General features: G+C 40.1%; 1 protein-coding gene across 4 annotated transcripts in view; it reads left to right on the top strand.

The window, feature by feature from the left end:
• The window catches only part of mical2a (microtubule associated monooxygenase, calponin and LIM domain containing 2a), a 36,947-nt gene extending 23,976 nt beyond the window's left edge, over nt 1-12,971 (top strand). Inside the window, exons 8-22 of one of the 4 annotated variants that reach the window (XM_026168029.2) lie at nt 323-580; nt 1,272-1,387; nt 2,063-2,189; nt 2,281-2,371; nt 3,082-3,229; nt 5,022-5,221; nt 5,726-5,829; nt 5,952-6,017; nt 6,102-6,236; nt 6,571-6,675; nt 7,884-8,138; nt 9,639-9,746; nt 10,683-10,863; nt 10,955-11,031; nt 11,118-12,971. In XM_026168029.2, the coding sequence (XP_026023814.2) occupies nt 323-580; nt 1,272-1,387; nt 2,063-2,189; nt 2,281-2,371; nt 3,082-3,229; nt 5,022-5,221; nt 5,726-5,829; nt 5,952-6,017; nt 6,102-6,236; nt 6,571-6,675; nt 7,884-8,138; nt 9,639-9,746; nt 10,683-10,863; nt 10,955-11,031; nt 11,118-11,516 (2,370 nt within the window). In that variant the 3' untranslated portion in view covers nt 11,517-12,971. Of the gene's footprint in view, nt 1-322; nt 581-1,271; nt 1,388-2,062; nt 2,190-2,280; nt 2,372-3,081; nt 3,230-5,021; nt 5,222-5,725; nt 5,830-5,951; nt 6,018-6,101; nt 6,237-6,570; nt 6,676-7,883; nt 8,139-9,638; nt 9,747-10,682; nt 10,864-10,954; nt 11,041-11,117 lie in introns of all 4 variants that reach the window. The other 3 variants (XM_026168019.2, XM_026168062.2, XM_026168070.2) reach the window with 3 other exon arrangements.
• The last annotated feature ends 2,818 nt before the right edge of the window (nt 12,972-15,789 follow it).

Below are 15,789 nucleotides of genomic sequence, written 5' to 3'. Positions count from 1 at the left end.
GTCAAATCTTTTGTTTATTTCTAAGACTGTGTCGGTCATGTGTTAAATTCATTGTATTGTAATTTGTTTAGCCCTAAGCACTGGCTTCAGGAGAACCATAACCGCTAACAGATGCAGACAGATGTTGGCAGAACTTGATGCTTCAGAGATTTCGATTCAGAACGATTTGATTTTATCATTTATAAATCTGTGCTCATCAGTTTTTCTTACTTACTTTTCTTTATTCACTGTCTTCCGTTGATTTCTTTCATAAACAGAGAGCTTTTGTTTCGCTTTTGCACACAAATTCATTGTGGTTGTTCTGACTGCTTCGGTCCGACAGGATTACTCAGACACAGAGATGCTGCTGAGTGGTGAAAACGTCAACCAGGAAGCTCTTTTGTGCTACGCCCGAGAGGCTGCTGACTTTGGCACAAACTACCAACTTCCCACACTGGACTTTGCCATGAACCATTGCGGGCAGCCAGATGTAGCAATGTTTGACTTCACTAACATGTACGCCTCTGAGAACGCTGCTCTGGTCAGGGAGAGATTTGGACACCAGTTGCTGGTAGCACTGGTTGGCGACAGTCTGCTTGAGGTAAGACAGCAAGTAGCAGAATCCGGCATTCATGGCATGGATATTTAAATTCCTCTATCCAATTGCTGTGGGCAGAAGACCGGTAGAAAGCGGTCGTTTACAGTTTGCTCTGTCTCAAACTTGATGGTGATGTTGTCTGGAATCACTAAGGGAGCAGAATTTTTGTGCTCTGAGACAATGGTGGTGGTCCAGAAGCACACAGGGACATTTCAGGAATCTATTTAGAGACATGGGCAACCTGAGCTTTTTTAGGAAAGTGTGTAAGATATTCAAACTTGGATAGTCAATGCTTTGGTATGTGACATGACAGGGTAAAACATAACAACAACAGAAATACTAAAGACATCCCAAATTCCAGACAAGACCAAACTTTTCTCTAATGGAGCCACATTTTTCTCATTTCTTTGGTTTCCCATCACTTTTATTTTTTATTGTGTAAGCAGTCTCTCTGTAAAAGGAAATCTGCACTCAGAAAACATAATCACCCCCTAACACTTCATGTTTGCAGTTTGCTTAAGCATGACTTTATTTTTCCATTATTTCAACTTCTATGACCTGGAATCCAAAAAGCTTGTCTCCTTTTTTTGTATATCCCCCGATGACCAAGAGAAGAAGTATGTCAAACAGACTAAAAGCCACGGCACGATGCCTCTAACAATAACTGGCATACTTGTTGTGTGTTGCTGTGTAGCCCTTCTGGCCAATGGGAACAGGCTGCGCCAGAGGCTTCCTGGCTGCCTTCGACACGGCCTGGATGGTAAAGAGCTGGGCGCAGGGTCAGCCGGTCCTCGAAGTGCTGGCAGAGAGGTACCCACACTTTATGTTGGGCATTAGTGAGCGCCTCCTATAAATCTGTGCTACTCAAACACATTGTTCACATAATCAGCATGTCAAACTCATTTTACGTTGTGGGCCACGAACAGCCCACTTTGATCTTTAGTGGGCCGGAGCAGTGAAACTCACCTTTCTCTCAGTGTAAAGACATTTAACTACACATTTAATTTAACTTAATTAATTTAATATTTTAATATAAGAAGTGCAACTTTAGCAGTACATGTCAGTTTTTCTACATGATAAAGAAATGCTTTGGGCTTAATAATAATAAATCTTTTTAATTGTAAGAAAAAAATGCATTATTGTTATTTATTTATTCATTTGTGTGTAACATTACAGAAAAAAACTCTGCTAGCTCATTGTGTTGAGTTTCCTGTAATTATAAAATGGAATATTTCTGTTAATTATTTTTGAACCAAGTGAAAAATGTTGTTATTTAAATGTTTATCTATTACTTACTTACTTCGGTCTTTATCAGCAGGAAAAGCTATAAAACTATGAAAATACAGTTAAAAGTTTATATCCTCCTTCACATTTTCCAAAACTGTCCCGTTGGCCTTCTTGAAGGGGACTGATCCTTGCCCCCGGGCCTTAGGTTTGACACACTGGCATTAAAGTGATGCAGTAATGCCTCTTGTCTTGGTACAGGGAGAGCATTTACCGACTACTACCACAGACAACCCCTGAAAACATTGCCAAAAACTTTGAGCAGTACACCCTAGACCCAGCAACTCGATACCCCAACCTCAACTCTACCTGCATCAGGCCTCACCAGGTGAGATGTCAGCAAATCTGTCAATGGATCATTTAAATACTAATACTAATATCTCAGTTCCAACAGCTTTTTCTTTGCCTTTCTGTTTCAGGTGCGTCATTTGTACATTAGCGGACAGCTTAACCCCTGCTCTCTCGAGCGTGCCGCTACCATACGACGGCCTGTCAATCTCTCCAGACGTGGTAAGGGTTAAAGGAATTGAATGCCACTGAGTCATCTCCGGTTATTCACTAATACTATAACTAATAGGGTTTCTTCTCCTTTCAAAGGCTCCTAATGCAATCATTGTAGCCTAAATCTCCCCCATTCAGTTCCTTCCCTTCTAACAGAAGTAGTAAGTCGCCAGAATTAACTTCAGTTTAGGGAATAAGTCACGATATGAGGTTTGTTTTTACATGTGGGTTCATTGAAGAGAGGAAACTATGAAAGAAACAGTCAAACACACATACATCCCTCTCCAATATCAACAAAACTCAATGTCACGTCCATAAAACAACCCTGCGTTTAAACATTTAAAAAAAAAATCAATGACAAAATTTTGAAACCCGAAGCGAAAAGTAAACATTGGTGCCAGAATTCTGTTATATTCTGTTTAGTCTGATTATTCTCGTGCTACTCTGTGTGTTTGAGTAAAGCCACTTTAGTCAGTCCTTCGCTCTTATGAGCAAGCACGTACTTGTTTCTACAGGTTTGTGTACAAACCCCAGCACCCACTCTAAACATCTTCTTGCCACTTTATGTAACAGCACACTATTTGTTGGTTTGTCGTCGTGACATCATATCTGACATCATAACCACCGAAACTTTCTTCTAACACAGCCTGCCTTCTTTTCACTGCTTTTTAAGAATTTGATCATTTTAAAAAATCGTCTTTTTTGTGCTTCTGTGGCAGACTCAGAGGTCAGACCAGCGAGGCTTCTCACTTGGTGCCAGAAGCAGACGGAGGGCTACAGGAATGTGATAATCACAGACCTGGCGTCTTCTTGGAAAAATGGTATCGCCCTCTGTGCCCTCATCCACAGATTCAAGCCTCAGCTGATGTACGTATCAACTGTCAGATAATATCAACCTGCAGAGCCACAAACTGATCCCAAACCAGTTGCGTTAACATAGTCGTAGCATGCATGTATTCACATGAGCGTTATCTGTTTTCCTGAGAAGATGAACTCCATGAGCTCTTCAAAAACAACTAGTTGTGAGGAAATTCACATCTTAAAATGGAATGCTAAATATGCCTGGTATGCAATGAAGGGCACTGATCTATATGTGTGTTTATCTGATCTGCTCTCTACCTCCTTAAAACTTGTGCTGATAGATGGGTAAAAAATACTTCATGCACAGCTGTTCCCGAACTAGCTGGGTGCTCACAGGAGTGTGCAGCTGTGTAAATTTCATACATGTCAAGCCAAATTAAATAAATACTAGCCGCTCCAGTACCCATAGCAATGTGTGTCCAACAGAATTACTATTGACTTGTATTTAATTCTAAAAAAAACCCAAGTTTTTCTCTCTATTGATTCAGAGCTGTGGAGAAAAACAGCTAATCAAGAACAAAGAACAAAAGCCATACTTTCATTCTTTGCCACGTTTCAGATCAGACTGCTTCTCACAGCATGGATTTAGTAACTCTAATTTTATCCTCTAACCCCTTAATTAGTGCCTTCATACCTTGCCACATGCCACCACAATTTCATCTGGTCCTGTAAGTTTCCAGGAACCACTGGCATTTTTCCCCTTTCCTCTTTTCCATATGCATGACTGTCAGCAGAGCAGACAGCAGACAGAGCAGGTTCACAGAAGAGAAAGGCAGAAAAAAGTGAGCCTGAGCACTTAGCGAATAATGCCAGAGTTTGTGTGCTCTGCTGCTAGGTTACCGCTCTTGTCTTTACATTACTTCATTACTTCTGAAGTCGTCTGCACACTGTCCACTTAGGTGACGACATAAAGATGCCGTTTCCCCCATTAGAGGCTACTGGCTGCTATTTTCTCCTGCATTTGAGGAAAGCGGTTCTTTGGCTGTGTTGGAAATAAAAATGTGTTTCTGAGTGACGTCATTCCTTTGCACATGTAGTCATTGTCAGTCACATGAAATGTACAGTTCCCTTAAAGAATGTCACTTACACACCACACATGTCCGCAGTGCATCTTAAATAATATAATAATATTTTGGTGAGCCCATGTGAGTTGGAGCCTCAGTTTCCTGTTCTTAGATGACAGGAGTAAGCACCTATTGTGGTCATCTGCTTCATGTGCATTCAGGGATGCTCTTCTGCATACCTTTGTTATAACAAGTGCTTATTTTGAGTTACTGTTGGCCTTCTGTTAGCTCAGATCAGTATTCTGACCATTTTCCTCCAGTGTCAACAAGTTATTTTCACAAATTTTCTCTTTTCAGGCCATTCTCTGTAAACCATAGAGATGTTTTTTTTTTTTGGGAAAATCCCAAAACGGTTTCTAAATTACTCAGATCATCCCACATTTAAAGTCACTTAAATCATCTTGTGTCCATAATATGATTCCTAGTTAGAACTTCATCAGGTCATTTTGGCTGTGTCTAAATTTAGTCGTGTGATTGGCTGCCTATCTTGATTACCAAGCAGTTAAACAGATGTACCTAATGAAGTGGCCACTGACTGTAAGTCAACGTAATACCCATATTTTAAAAACAAGTTTTTATGTGTTTGTTGAGGAGTGATTTGGGAAATTGTAAACCAGTACCAGACAAAAGCAAAACAGTCAAAAAACTCTGACCACTTGTGTTAAATTACAATAAAAACACATAATATATTTATACTATTTAATACTCAGTGTGACTGTTTTTGCCTCCATCAGAGATTTTGACTCATTAAACGACGAGGACCACGTTGCAAACCTCCAGCTGGCATTTGACATCAGTGAGCGGGAATTTGGGATTCGTCCATTCACATCTGCGAAGGAGCTGAGTAAAGAGGAGGAGCTGGATAAAACCAAGATGATCAACTACCTGTCCAAGTTCTACGAGCTCTTCCGCGGAACGCCTCTACCTGCATCAGGTGCCCTGCTCTATTATTCTGTGTTGTTAGTTATAGCCACTGAAGCCTGGTATTCGTAATATTTCTCCCTCTGTTTTGTTTTTATTCCTTATCTTTTACACCAAATTCCATCGGTGTTGAAGGTCTTACATTTCTTTGGATTTTCTGTGAAAAAATTCGCATGTTGTTCCATCCTGTTAATCAAGTGTAATGGTATGAGAGGAATGTGTATCTGCACCAGCACTGCGAGGTTGCACAAGTCTGAGATTCTCAACAGCATACAGCTGTCTGTCTCAACAGAAGTGCTTTTAAAATTTCTGCCTTAACTCTTTTGGAATATTTAACCCCCAACTTCTTACTTCAGCTTCACTGTTTCAGGGAAATGAAAGGGGGTGTCCTCTTTTCTCCCAAACCACTCTTACATATTCTGTGATCTGTAAGGGAATTTCACAATAATGTGACGTTACTGGCTGTTCACGGTTGAAAAATGTGAAGCTGTTAATGCAGTCATGTGTTATTCTGCAGGTTCCAGAGGAGTGGATGAAAACAATGAAGATTATCCGTCGAAGGAAGTCAAAAGTAATAATAATGTGCTCAATTTTGCACTGACCAGGAAACGGGTGCCAAAGGTAACTCTGCGCAGAAGTGCAAGTTTTTCTGTTTGTTCCTTCGGTTTGCTTTATTCCCACTTGTTATTGATTAATCATGACTGTCACATATTCCGATTTTTTTCCTTGCTCTTTGTTTTTAGGAAGAGAAGAAGCTAGACGGTACAGACCCCATTTACAAAAGAAGGCGGAAGTTCTATTTGGAGGAGGTTTGTTAGCATATACTTTGCAAGTGCATAGTTGATCATTTTGCAGGTTTTTTTATGCAGTAAGTTTTGTCTGTCTCTCTTTAGGCCACTAACTTGGCCAGTAATGGCTCCACAGTTCGAGACAGGCCGGATCCAAAGGAAAATAAAGTGCGCTCTATGGCTACGCAGTTGTTGGCCAAGTTTGAAAATAAACCGAACTACACCATCCGCAAAACACAGGTAGAAACTATACACCAATATGTCTCGCAATGGTATGTAGATTTTATTTTATTTCCTGAGTACTAAGTACTGTATGCACTACATTTATCTAAACAACAGTCCAGAAATGGTAAAATCGCCATAGAATTTTTCTTTTTATTTCATGGATCATAAATATGATTTAAATTTCCCCAGTTATGAGCTCGATTCACAGTGGCTTGTGGTTTTAATCTGACAAAACTTTCCTTTTTGCTAGTGCCTCAAAATCTTCTCTTGTCTGATTTTGCTGCTGGTATTTAATCTACTCATATGTTTCTGTTTCTGTTCTTTTTACTAACCCTCTGCAAAATCACAGTCAGACTTGGAGGAGTCCTCATTCCTCCGTACTCTCGACCTCACTGACGGTCTGCCCGTTAAACTCAGACCTCCGGTCCCACCCAAACCTTCTCCTGTGACACAGGTAGTCCAGAACTGCACAAATTAGACAAACCAAATGCATCTGAAAAAAGTGTTTAAAACCTATAAAATTACAGCATATATGTACTTCATGTAGTGGATTTTAGTAACAGATGCCACTATTGTATAAGGCTCTAGCAGAATTCTTCCAAAACAGAGGTTTTTGGGGATCTTTAAAAGGCCATACTTGTGGTTTTGCTTTCTTTGGGTCTGACTGACACGGTCCCTAATTTTACTCCATAAACCAGCTAAATGCCTTCATGCTTGACTGCAATCACATGTTGCACACGCACACTCAGTGAAGCTGGCACAAAACTGAAATCTCAAAATTTAAAATACACAATTAGACATCTGTTTGTTACTTAAATCAAGTAAACAATGCTTACTTTGCAGTTAGCTTTAAATTCAAGCTTTATTTAATTTTCACATTTGATATATGTTTAAATATTCAGAATCACACATTATATGAATATAAGATCCACGCCTGTATTACAGATAGTCACTGAACAGGCTCAGGATGAAGCAGTTTGTGGACAAACAAGAACTCTTTGATAGAAAAACTTAAAATTTTAAAGTCACTTGAACATTTTTTGGAATTTCACATACATTTACTTACATTCCAAGATGGCTGCTTATTATGTTTGCGAATAGTCGTAGCCAATGAGATTAAAAAAAAAAACCATTGTGTCCTATTCAGCCACTGCTGAAGTCAAAGCATTGCATTCATTAGCTGAGCTGTTGAAAAACCAGCAAAAAGCAACAGTCAGCAATGTCATAAATTCTTTCATTCACGTTGAGTCTTCGGTTGCTGACTTGCAGTCTCAGATGTCAGGCTGGTTTTCCAATTCTTGAGCATCCCCCAAATAAATCTTCTTTAAAAACAGGTTCTTCTTACACATGCATGACCACGAGATGGTTACATAACTCTGGGAAAACATAAAGCAAACAGGCCCATATTGATATATTACCTATGCGGGCTGATTTTCATACTGTGCTAGCATGACTAATGTCTGCCAAGGGGGCAGGAAATCAATGTGAAAACTTGTGCTGTGCTTTAAAATGGCTGATTATTTTTAGTTAATGGGTTGAAACCATCCGTATGGCTTTTTACAGTATCTGATCTCTGAGTGGATGCACACAAAAACAAAGGATTCGTTGTTTGTTTGCTTAGTGACGAGTTATAAGAGCTCACATGTTCATTGTCCCTTTCAGTTTGGAGTCAGTATCAGAAAAGCAGCACAACAGTTAGTCCGCCTGCCTCCAAAGACTCTGCCCAAACCCCAGCTTCAGCCCCCACATCCATTTTCTGTAGTAAAGCTCAGACATGTCGATCTAGCGCATGCTGAGACGAAGCCTCAGCTGGAGGGTGCAGAGCCCCCTGTTTCTCCTTCCTCCTGTCAGTCAGCAGTCCATTTCATGACAAGAGTCCTCCATCGTCTCAAGGAGGTGGACGAACACATCTCTGAGGTGAACAGTGCCTCTTCTTTTATTTCTTTAACTCCTGTTTTCTGTCTGTTTTTTCATTCTGTCCTCTTTCTAAATCACTGTGATTGTTGCGTTTCTCAACAAGGAGTGAATGTTGATTATATATCATTTTCTGATTATACATTTAGGCTCGTGTAATATGCAGTCTGATGGTGAAGTCAGCCCCTTTATTATCCAGCCTGACAAAAATTTGCAAGAGTAGTCTTACATATTTAACGCTATATTTAGCGTTGTTGGAAGTTTTTGGCCTTTAATTTAGTCTTTTTTATGATCCCTTACAAAAGTTTTGAAATCCATATTTATTTATTTTTTAGAGCTATCAGACTGTTGCTAACTAGCTATCAAATTATTACCACTCTCAAATCTGTCCATGACTGGAGTCAGAAGATCGCTAACTTAGCTTAGCATAAACAGTGAGCGCAGGGGTAGAAACACGCAACTTAGTTTGTTTTTTTGTTGGACTGCCAACAGACACAATCTCTGATTTATTTCTGACTTGGCAAGAGTCAGGAAGATATTAGAACTTACAGCTGTTCTGTGGGAGGTTTTTGTTCCCACTGTTGCAAAGTGCTTGCTCATAGAGGAGTTGCTTGATTGTTGGGATTTTCTCCAATAATGTGAGATTCTCCAGCCGACTGATGTGAATTGGCGCGATATAAATAAATAAACAGGATATGAATTCACGAGATGTTTTTTCCTCATTCCACTGTTTATGCTAAGCTAAGCTAACCCCCTGGATCCACCTCTAGACTGACATGAATGGTCCACTGACGCGCCTCTGATTTTGAGATTGTAAAAACAATGACGCTATTTCAACACATAAACTCTGACTAATGTCAAGAGAATCAGCCACAGAAACTGTGTGACGTTTTCCTTATTTACATGTTGATTGGTTTAAGTGTCGCCTCTTGTTCAGACATCATACAGACTTTACACTATGGAACTGACTGATTAGAGACTGTTTAATGTCCAATCTGACTGCTTTGGACATGTGTATTTTCAAATATAGGTCAGCCGCTATGTGAAAATGTTCCTTTAAGCTGCTGGCTTCAGATATTTTACCCACGCCTGTGTTATTAATGTTGAGATAAATTACATCATTATTTTAGTCTAATCTGAAAATGAGTAATTGTCCTTTTCATTCATGACTTTGGTTGAACTCATATACTAGTCTCTCATTTCTCTGCCAGGACTGTGTGACTATCCCGGTTTTCTGTTCCCATACAGTTTGAGTAATTACATCAACTCAGGTGTGAAATTAATATAATAGGGCGGCTTTTCAAACTGCGACGTCTTTGTTCTCCTCTTGACAATAGACACTTAGCTGTCGAATCCTGCTTCTCGTTGAGAAGACGATAGAAAGGTCTGTCATCACTTACGTGCGCAGTGCTTATTAAGCATTTATTAGTCTGCCTAATTTTGCCTGCGCACACAAAAAGGGTTGTTGGATGAACTGATGACTTTTCTTTTGCCATCCTGCAGAAAAAAGCTCAGACACAACAGGTTAGAGAGTTTCATGCAAAGAGTATAAAGGAAAAAGCCATCCACCTTAGCGGGTTGTTCCCAGGAAACGGTTCTGATGTACTTAAGGTGAATATCTCCAGCTTGATGTGTGATCCCACACTATCCTGTGTGTCTCTGTGCTCCCTGCCCCTCAAAGTGTCCTCATTTGCACGTGTTTTAGGACACAGTTGTGGCATGTTTGCAGTGCTCTCCATCGTTCATTAGTTTTCTAGTGTGTTTATTCTTTGTTTCAATAGAAAAAAAGAAGTACTTTAACCTCAGATTTCTATTATTGTCATGTGCTTTGCATGAGAGCTTTGCTTGAACTGCTGTTTCTGCCCTTTGCTTTTAATTACTGGCAGTCCTCAGAGGACAGAAGTGTGTACTCTTGTGGTTTCACTGTTAGGGTTTCTCTGCTCCACCCTTCCCCAAAAAGCTGTCTCCAACTTAAAAAGCCCATTTCAACCCCCCCAAATATCCAGTTTATGTGTTTTACTCCTGGCCTGTAGTGTTAATATGGTGTGCACCATTTATAGTTGGAAGTTGGAAGTCCAGTTTAGAAAGTCAGAACAGCCCCAACTTTACAATCCAAATTAGCATAAGGGAACGTAAACAACGGAAAAGCTAAAATTGGTCATCTGCACAGTCACTGTTGTGTGTTGACGCTACCTTTTCCGACTTTTCTACTGAAAGGTACAGGATTAATCCATTTACGTATTTCATTGTAGCTTGGGAAGAAACTGCTGGAGGTGGAAAAGGAGCGCTGCAGGCCAGAGAGAAAAATATGTAAATTGGATGCCGTTATAACAGCCAGATATTATAGCAAGAGTTACACTAGTAGAGTATAAAGGAACAACTCCTGGTAGGTAATTATAATCATCAATTATTACAACCAGTGGGTACACATGAGTAAGTAAGTACATAAGGGCAGGATCATTGAAAAGGAAGCTGAGACTCAGCCTCAGTGTGTCAGTTATAGTGACAGATCTAAAATTCACTTGTATGATTTTGCTGTTTTCCCAGGGCGGCTCAGTACGAAGGGCGTTTCCCCCGTCGGGTGACAAGTGTCACTCGTGTCAGAAGCGTGTTTATATGGTGGAGAGGATCTGCACCGAGGGGCTTTACTTCCACAGGGAGTGTTTCCGCTGTTCGACCTGCAGCTCTGTTCTTCGACAGGGAGCGCATGCTTTCCACTCTGAAGAGGGTATGCTTCTCCAAATGGCGTAGCCACATATTACCTACATGGCACAGAATAACTGAAATGGCTCATCTTGACCTTCACTTTGATCTTACAGGGAAACTCTACTGCAAACTGCATTTTGATCAGCGGAACAATGGGACGAGCATACGGAGGACTTTCTCTCTACCCTCAGTGAGACCTGTGCGTATTTATCCACCTTCCTCTGACAATGATGGATGCAAGGTGTCTAACTTCTCCTCCCATCACCTCCTTCTTAGAATCGTGATAGCATTCAGGAGCAGCGTCCTACTGATGAAGATATCACCCCCTCCAGCAGTCCGGCAGACCTGCAGAGTGAACCCGCAGCAGGTACCTTCAGCTCGTTCATGAGGAAACAGCTGAGCTGGCCTCTGAGTGTGACTCGTGCTGTGTGCAACGCCCCCCGGTATCTGTCCCAGCGCGCGTGTCATGCGGCACGGGCCTTTGCCGGCCACCTGAGAGACAACGCACAGGACTACACGTTGCTGTATGAGCTACTGAGCATGAGCTTGCCACTGCTGTTTGTTTTACAAGAAGTACTGCTGCAGATGTACACAGAGGCTGTGCCTGATGGGCCGAGCTCTTTAGAGCCTTTACTGCTTTGGCTGCAGGAACATATCAGGCAGAGGATAATCTAGACTTTCAGCTGCAAAAATTTAACCCTCAACATTAAACCAGAGGCCGAGGAGTTCATTAGTTGCAGCGTCCTCAACCTGTTATCATTTTGTACATGTGCACAAGCACCTTCCTGATGTTTACTTACTTTTTATGATGACACTGTAGGTAGATGTTAGATGTGTGGGTGTGCTGGGTGTGCACTAGCCAAAGAAGACACACTGTAGGCTACTTATGCAAAAAGAATTTTGGTTTACTTTTAGTAGTTTACTTTGGGGTAGTTTGTCAAGCAAGGAAAACTGCACCAAATAATTTTGCAGTGGGTTTGATGAGTGAACTGTTATAATATATTGGACACATAGGTTAAAGAGTAAATAGGCAAGTAAATCAAACAAGCCATGATCAGAACATTGGAGCCTATTAGGCTAACTTTTTACAAACTTACTCGTGAAACTGGCCCTGCAGTTAACTGGGATTATGACTGACTAACTTGATGCACTTTAACTTTGAGAACTGCCATATCAATGTAGCAGCAGACACATTTGTCACATTTGACAAAAGCCTGTTCTCATATTAACAGTGACTGCAAGGCAGGCTTTCATTTGACTATGCATATGTACTAAAGACATTTTAATATGTATGCAGGCATGTCTTTTAACAGTCATGTAAGCAGGTTTTTTTACTATCACTTTATAAAACAAACTCTCTGTTTACTCTCAACAACTATTTTTTTATTATTTTTTTGGATAACACCAAAGGATATTTGACACTATGGACTGTCCTAAATACTTTTAGATATTTAGTTCAACTTTGCTGCCATCTGCTGTTCACTCAGAACAAAATATATAGAAATGTGGTAAAATTATAGCCGCAATTAAATTTAAAATAACCGAACAGGTTAATATGTGGTCTAACTGAGGAAAAACAGGAAACACAGGGTCAGCAGCACAGGGTGGCTCCACCGGAACGGAGAGATTTTCCGTTTTGCTGTAGACAATAGAAGCGGTGAGCACGCTGTGATGCGTTTGAATGTGCTTGCCGCTCTTGCTGTAATCTGAAAGCACGATGTCGGACAATCAACTGTAAACCTCTCTGACTAGAAGCCACATAGTTGCTTCCTATTTAGACAATCTATTGATGCTCGTGAAGCACTTTAGAGTAATTTTTAAGGATTTGAAAATCGTCTGGCATTATCGTGAGCGTTTGATGACACTATGTTTGTGTTTTGCTCTCTGCTGCCTTATAGTTTGTGTTAAATTACAGAATCGTGTGATCTTATTTTCCGTGCTGTGCAGGTGGAAAACATGTTTTGTTTTGTTTTTTAATACCAAAGAACAGTTTTCAAGCAAACTAACTGGACTTGCTTCTGTTTAGCAAGTTGACGGTCGAGCAAACTGTAACATGCACAACGGTGCCAGCATTAACTCTGAATGTCAGTATTGTGCATCGTTTTCATAAACATTTTCTATCTTTGTGCACTGTGCTGTGTTTATTTGCCTTCATGTTGTCATTTTTTTTTATCAGTTCGTGCTTCTCTTTTCCTCTCATTCAGCGGACGCCTTTTATGAAGCCTGTGAGACAATCGGGTGGTTAGGAGAAATGACTTTTTAAAGGTGATCACCTGCATGGTTGCATCAATGTGAGGCTGTAGATGCTGATATCACATATCAGCGGTTTTAGTGCTGAAATAATATTTTCTTTGAAGTGACACTAAGTTTAAGCTAAGCTAAGGTCAGGACTAATCAACAGTTTTGGGAATGAACTAGTACTAATTCAGCATGGTTTGAGACCTCTGCAAAGAAGCAAAGAGCAAATAAGTTCATGTAACTTTTTTTTATTCCGATCTCACCACAAGGTCTTAGTCTTTTTTGGAGTGTTTTCTTCTTCTTCTCATGGATACCTTAGTCGTTCAAATAAACTCCTGCTTTCAAGGTGAAGAGTAACATTTCCAACTCAAATTTAATCTAAACATGAGGGGAAAAAGTGTTGCTTTTGTTGCTCCAGAATAGCTTCTGTACATATTGAACCTTGAGGTGAGATTAAATGTTTCTAAAGTCAACATTTAACAGTGCACCCTTTTTTTGGAATTATGTTTCATTGAGCTGATGTTGTATTTTAAAGGCGAGCTTCCATCAGCGTCTCCTTACAGGAGTTGGGGAGTGTGAAAAATATCCCTTCCAGCTCCAGACCGGCAAGAGTTGTCACTTGAATGAGTATCAATTAAATCAAAAGATGTATTTGATTTAAAAAAAAAAAAAAATGTGAGTGAGGATTTAAAGAGAAGTACTCTGGGAAGACCTCTTCAGCCTGTTCTTCCCGTCTCCGCTGGAGATGGGCAGCTCAATGCTACGTTATCCACCACTTGCGCGACATACCTGAAGTGCAAGCAACACAAGCATCCAAACTGTGACCGTGATTCCTCCTCTGTGGAAGAAAGGGAAAAGCACACAGCTGACTCATGTGTTTATGCAGTTACTGTAGAATGAGTCCATGAGAGCTACACCTAAAATTTGGCAGTGGCGGCCGGAAGGTGAGGCTTCAAAAACCTCCAGCTCCAGATGGCATCACATCAGACTGGTAATAAAGGCATTATTCTCGAAGCCTTTCCATGATGATCTGACAACAGGGGCAAAGAACTACGATCTGTTTTCAAACCAACGTATTTAACGTTTGAGAGAAATGTTGTTCATTTAACTAATAATAATCATATCCCTTACTCCTAGTCCTACTGTGGTATAGGCACAGATAAGCAACTGACGTTCTAATCCACCATGGTGGATGAGCCAGAGTCATGCATATTAGTCTCATCAGTAATTTTGGTTTGTGTGTTTAGTAAAGAATAAGAATTTTTTTTAAATCCCTTTGAGGTCTACACCTTAAGTCTCAGGCAACAAACTAACAAATTTTCTCAATAAGTGATATCTTTCCCTTTACATGTCTCTTTGCTGGTCGGCCTCTAAAAGCTTGTTTTAGGATGATAATGATGGATGAGGCACATTTTCTTATTATTGTCAGTACACGGTAATGCCTGTTAAAGAGAGATTCTCTTGTTCAGTTCATGAGATTTAGAAGCAGACTTCTTTTCTTTGATTTATTAGTGCCGATATGACAAACACAACACTATACGCTGAAAAAACGGCTGTTAAATTAATGCTATTTTTCTTTCTTGTTCCCAGCTTTTTCATGCATGCATAAAAGTGTACAAAGATCTCTTAGATATGTCTTAGTTTTTCTCTACTCAGAATCAGTTGAACTTGCAGACTATAAAGAACAGCCGGGCATGTGCAGATTTCTTTTTAAAAGTCTGTTTTCTTTGACTTGAAGAAGTCGCCACAGAAGAAAGCCATCACCTCATCCACTCATCACTAAAAATGGACTTCAAGTTTTATTGCAGGTTCTATTGCAGAGTAAATACACAGTAGTGACTGCTAACTTTTGATATGATGAATGTTTTTCTACCTTGATGGTCACATACAGTCGGTATGGTGTACACTTTGTTTTGCTGGGAAACTTTGGGTCCCTAGACTCACATCAGCCACCTAAACTTTGTTGCAAGCCAGTCAAATACGTAGTGCCTCCAAATTTCCCAAATACTAATCAGACTGTGCTGCAGGATGCACAAGAGCAAGCAGGATCCAAAGAGGAGCCATTCTACAACCCACAGGACATGAATGTGCTACATCCTGGTGCCAGACATCCTGTATCCATGTCATAATGGGCCAGAGTGATTCTGACAGCACGACTTCTAATATCAGGCATTATCTTTTCAGTCCAACAAAAGAACATTAAACAAACTAAAAATAAAGCAATTAAAGCTGCTATAAATATATATATACATGGCAAAATTAAGTCTGACCTATTACACCGTTCCTTATTTTTTGTCATATAGCTTCTGAGCACTCACACAATGCTCATATTAAACAAGTCCACCACTGCCTCTGTATCTAATATCATAAATATGTTTATTAACTCATCTCTGTCTGTGAGCACAGCAGCCTCAGCCACCTGCTGTTCACACCTTCTGTTTGCAATGGGCAGCCAAGATCCAGTGTAAAACACATAATGAACTGTGAATCGTGTTTGCAAAGAACCACCGGTAGACATAATTCAAAGGAGGGTGCTGGAAATGAGCATAGCATGTCACCTTTAAAGAAGCCTGTTGCATTTCAGTGAATATTCATGAATATTCTCAGAAATGTAGAATTTTTTTTTTGTACTAACCTCTGCCTTTCTTGAATAACTTGAATTACATCTGGTTTTTGATGTACACAATACATTCTGTCTCTTCATTAATCA

This window comes from Astatotilapia calliptera, chromosome 1 (assembly GCF_964374335.1).
Source record: "Astatotilapia calliptera chromosome 1, fAstCal68.1, whole genome shotgun sequence".
NCBI lineage: Eukaryota > Metazoa > Chordata > Actinopteri > Cichliformes > Cichlidae > Astatotilapia > Astatotilapia calliptera.
This window is presented reverse-complemented; position numbering and strand designations above follow the sequence as displayed.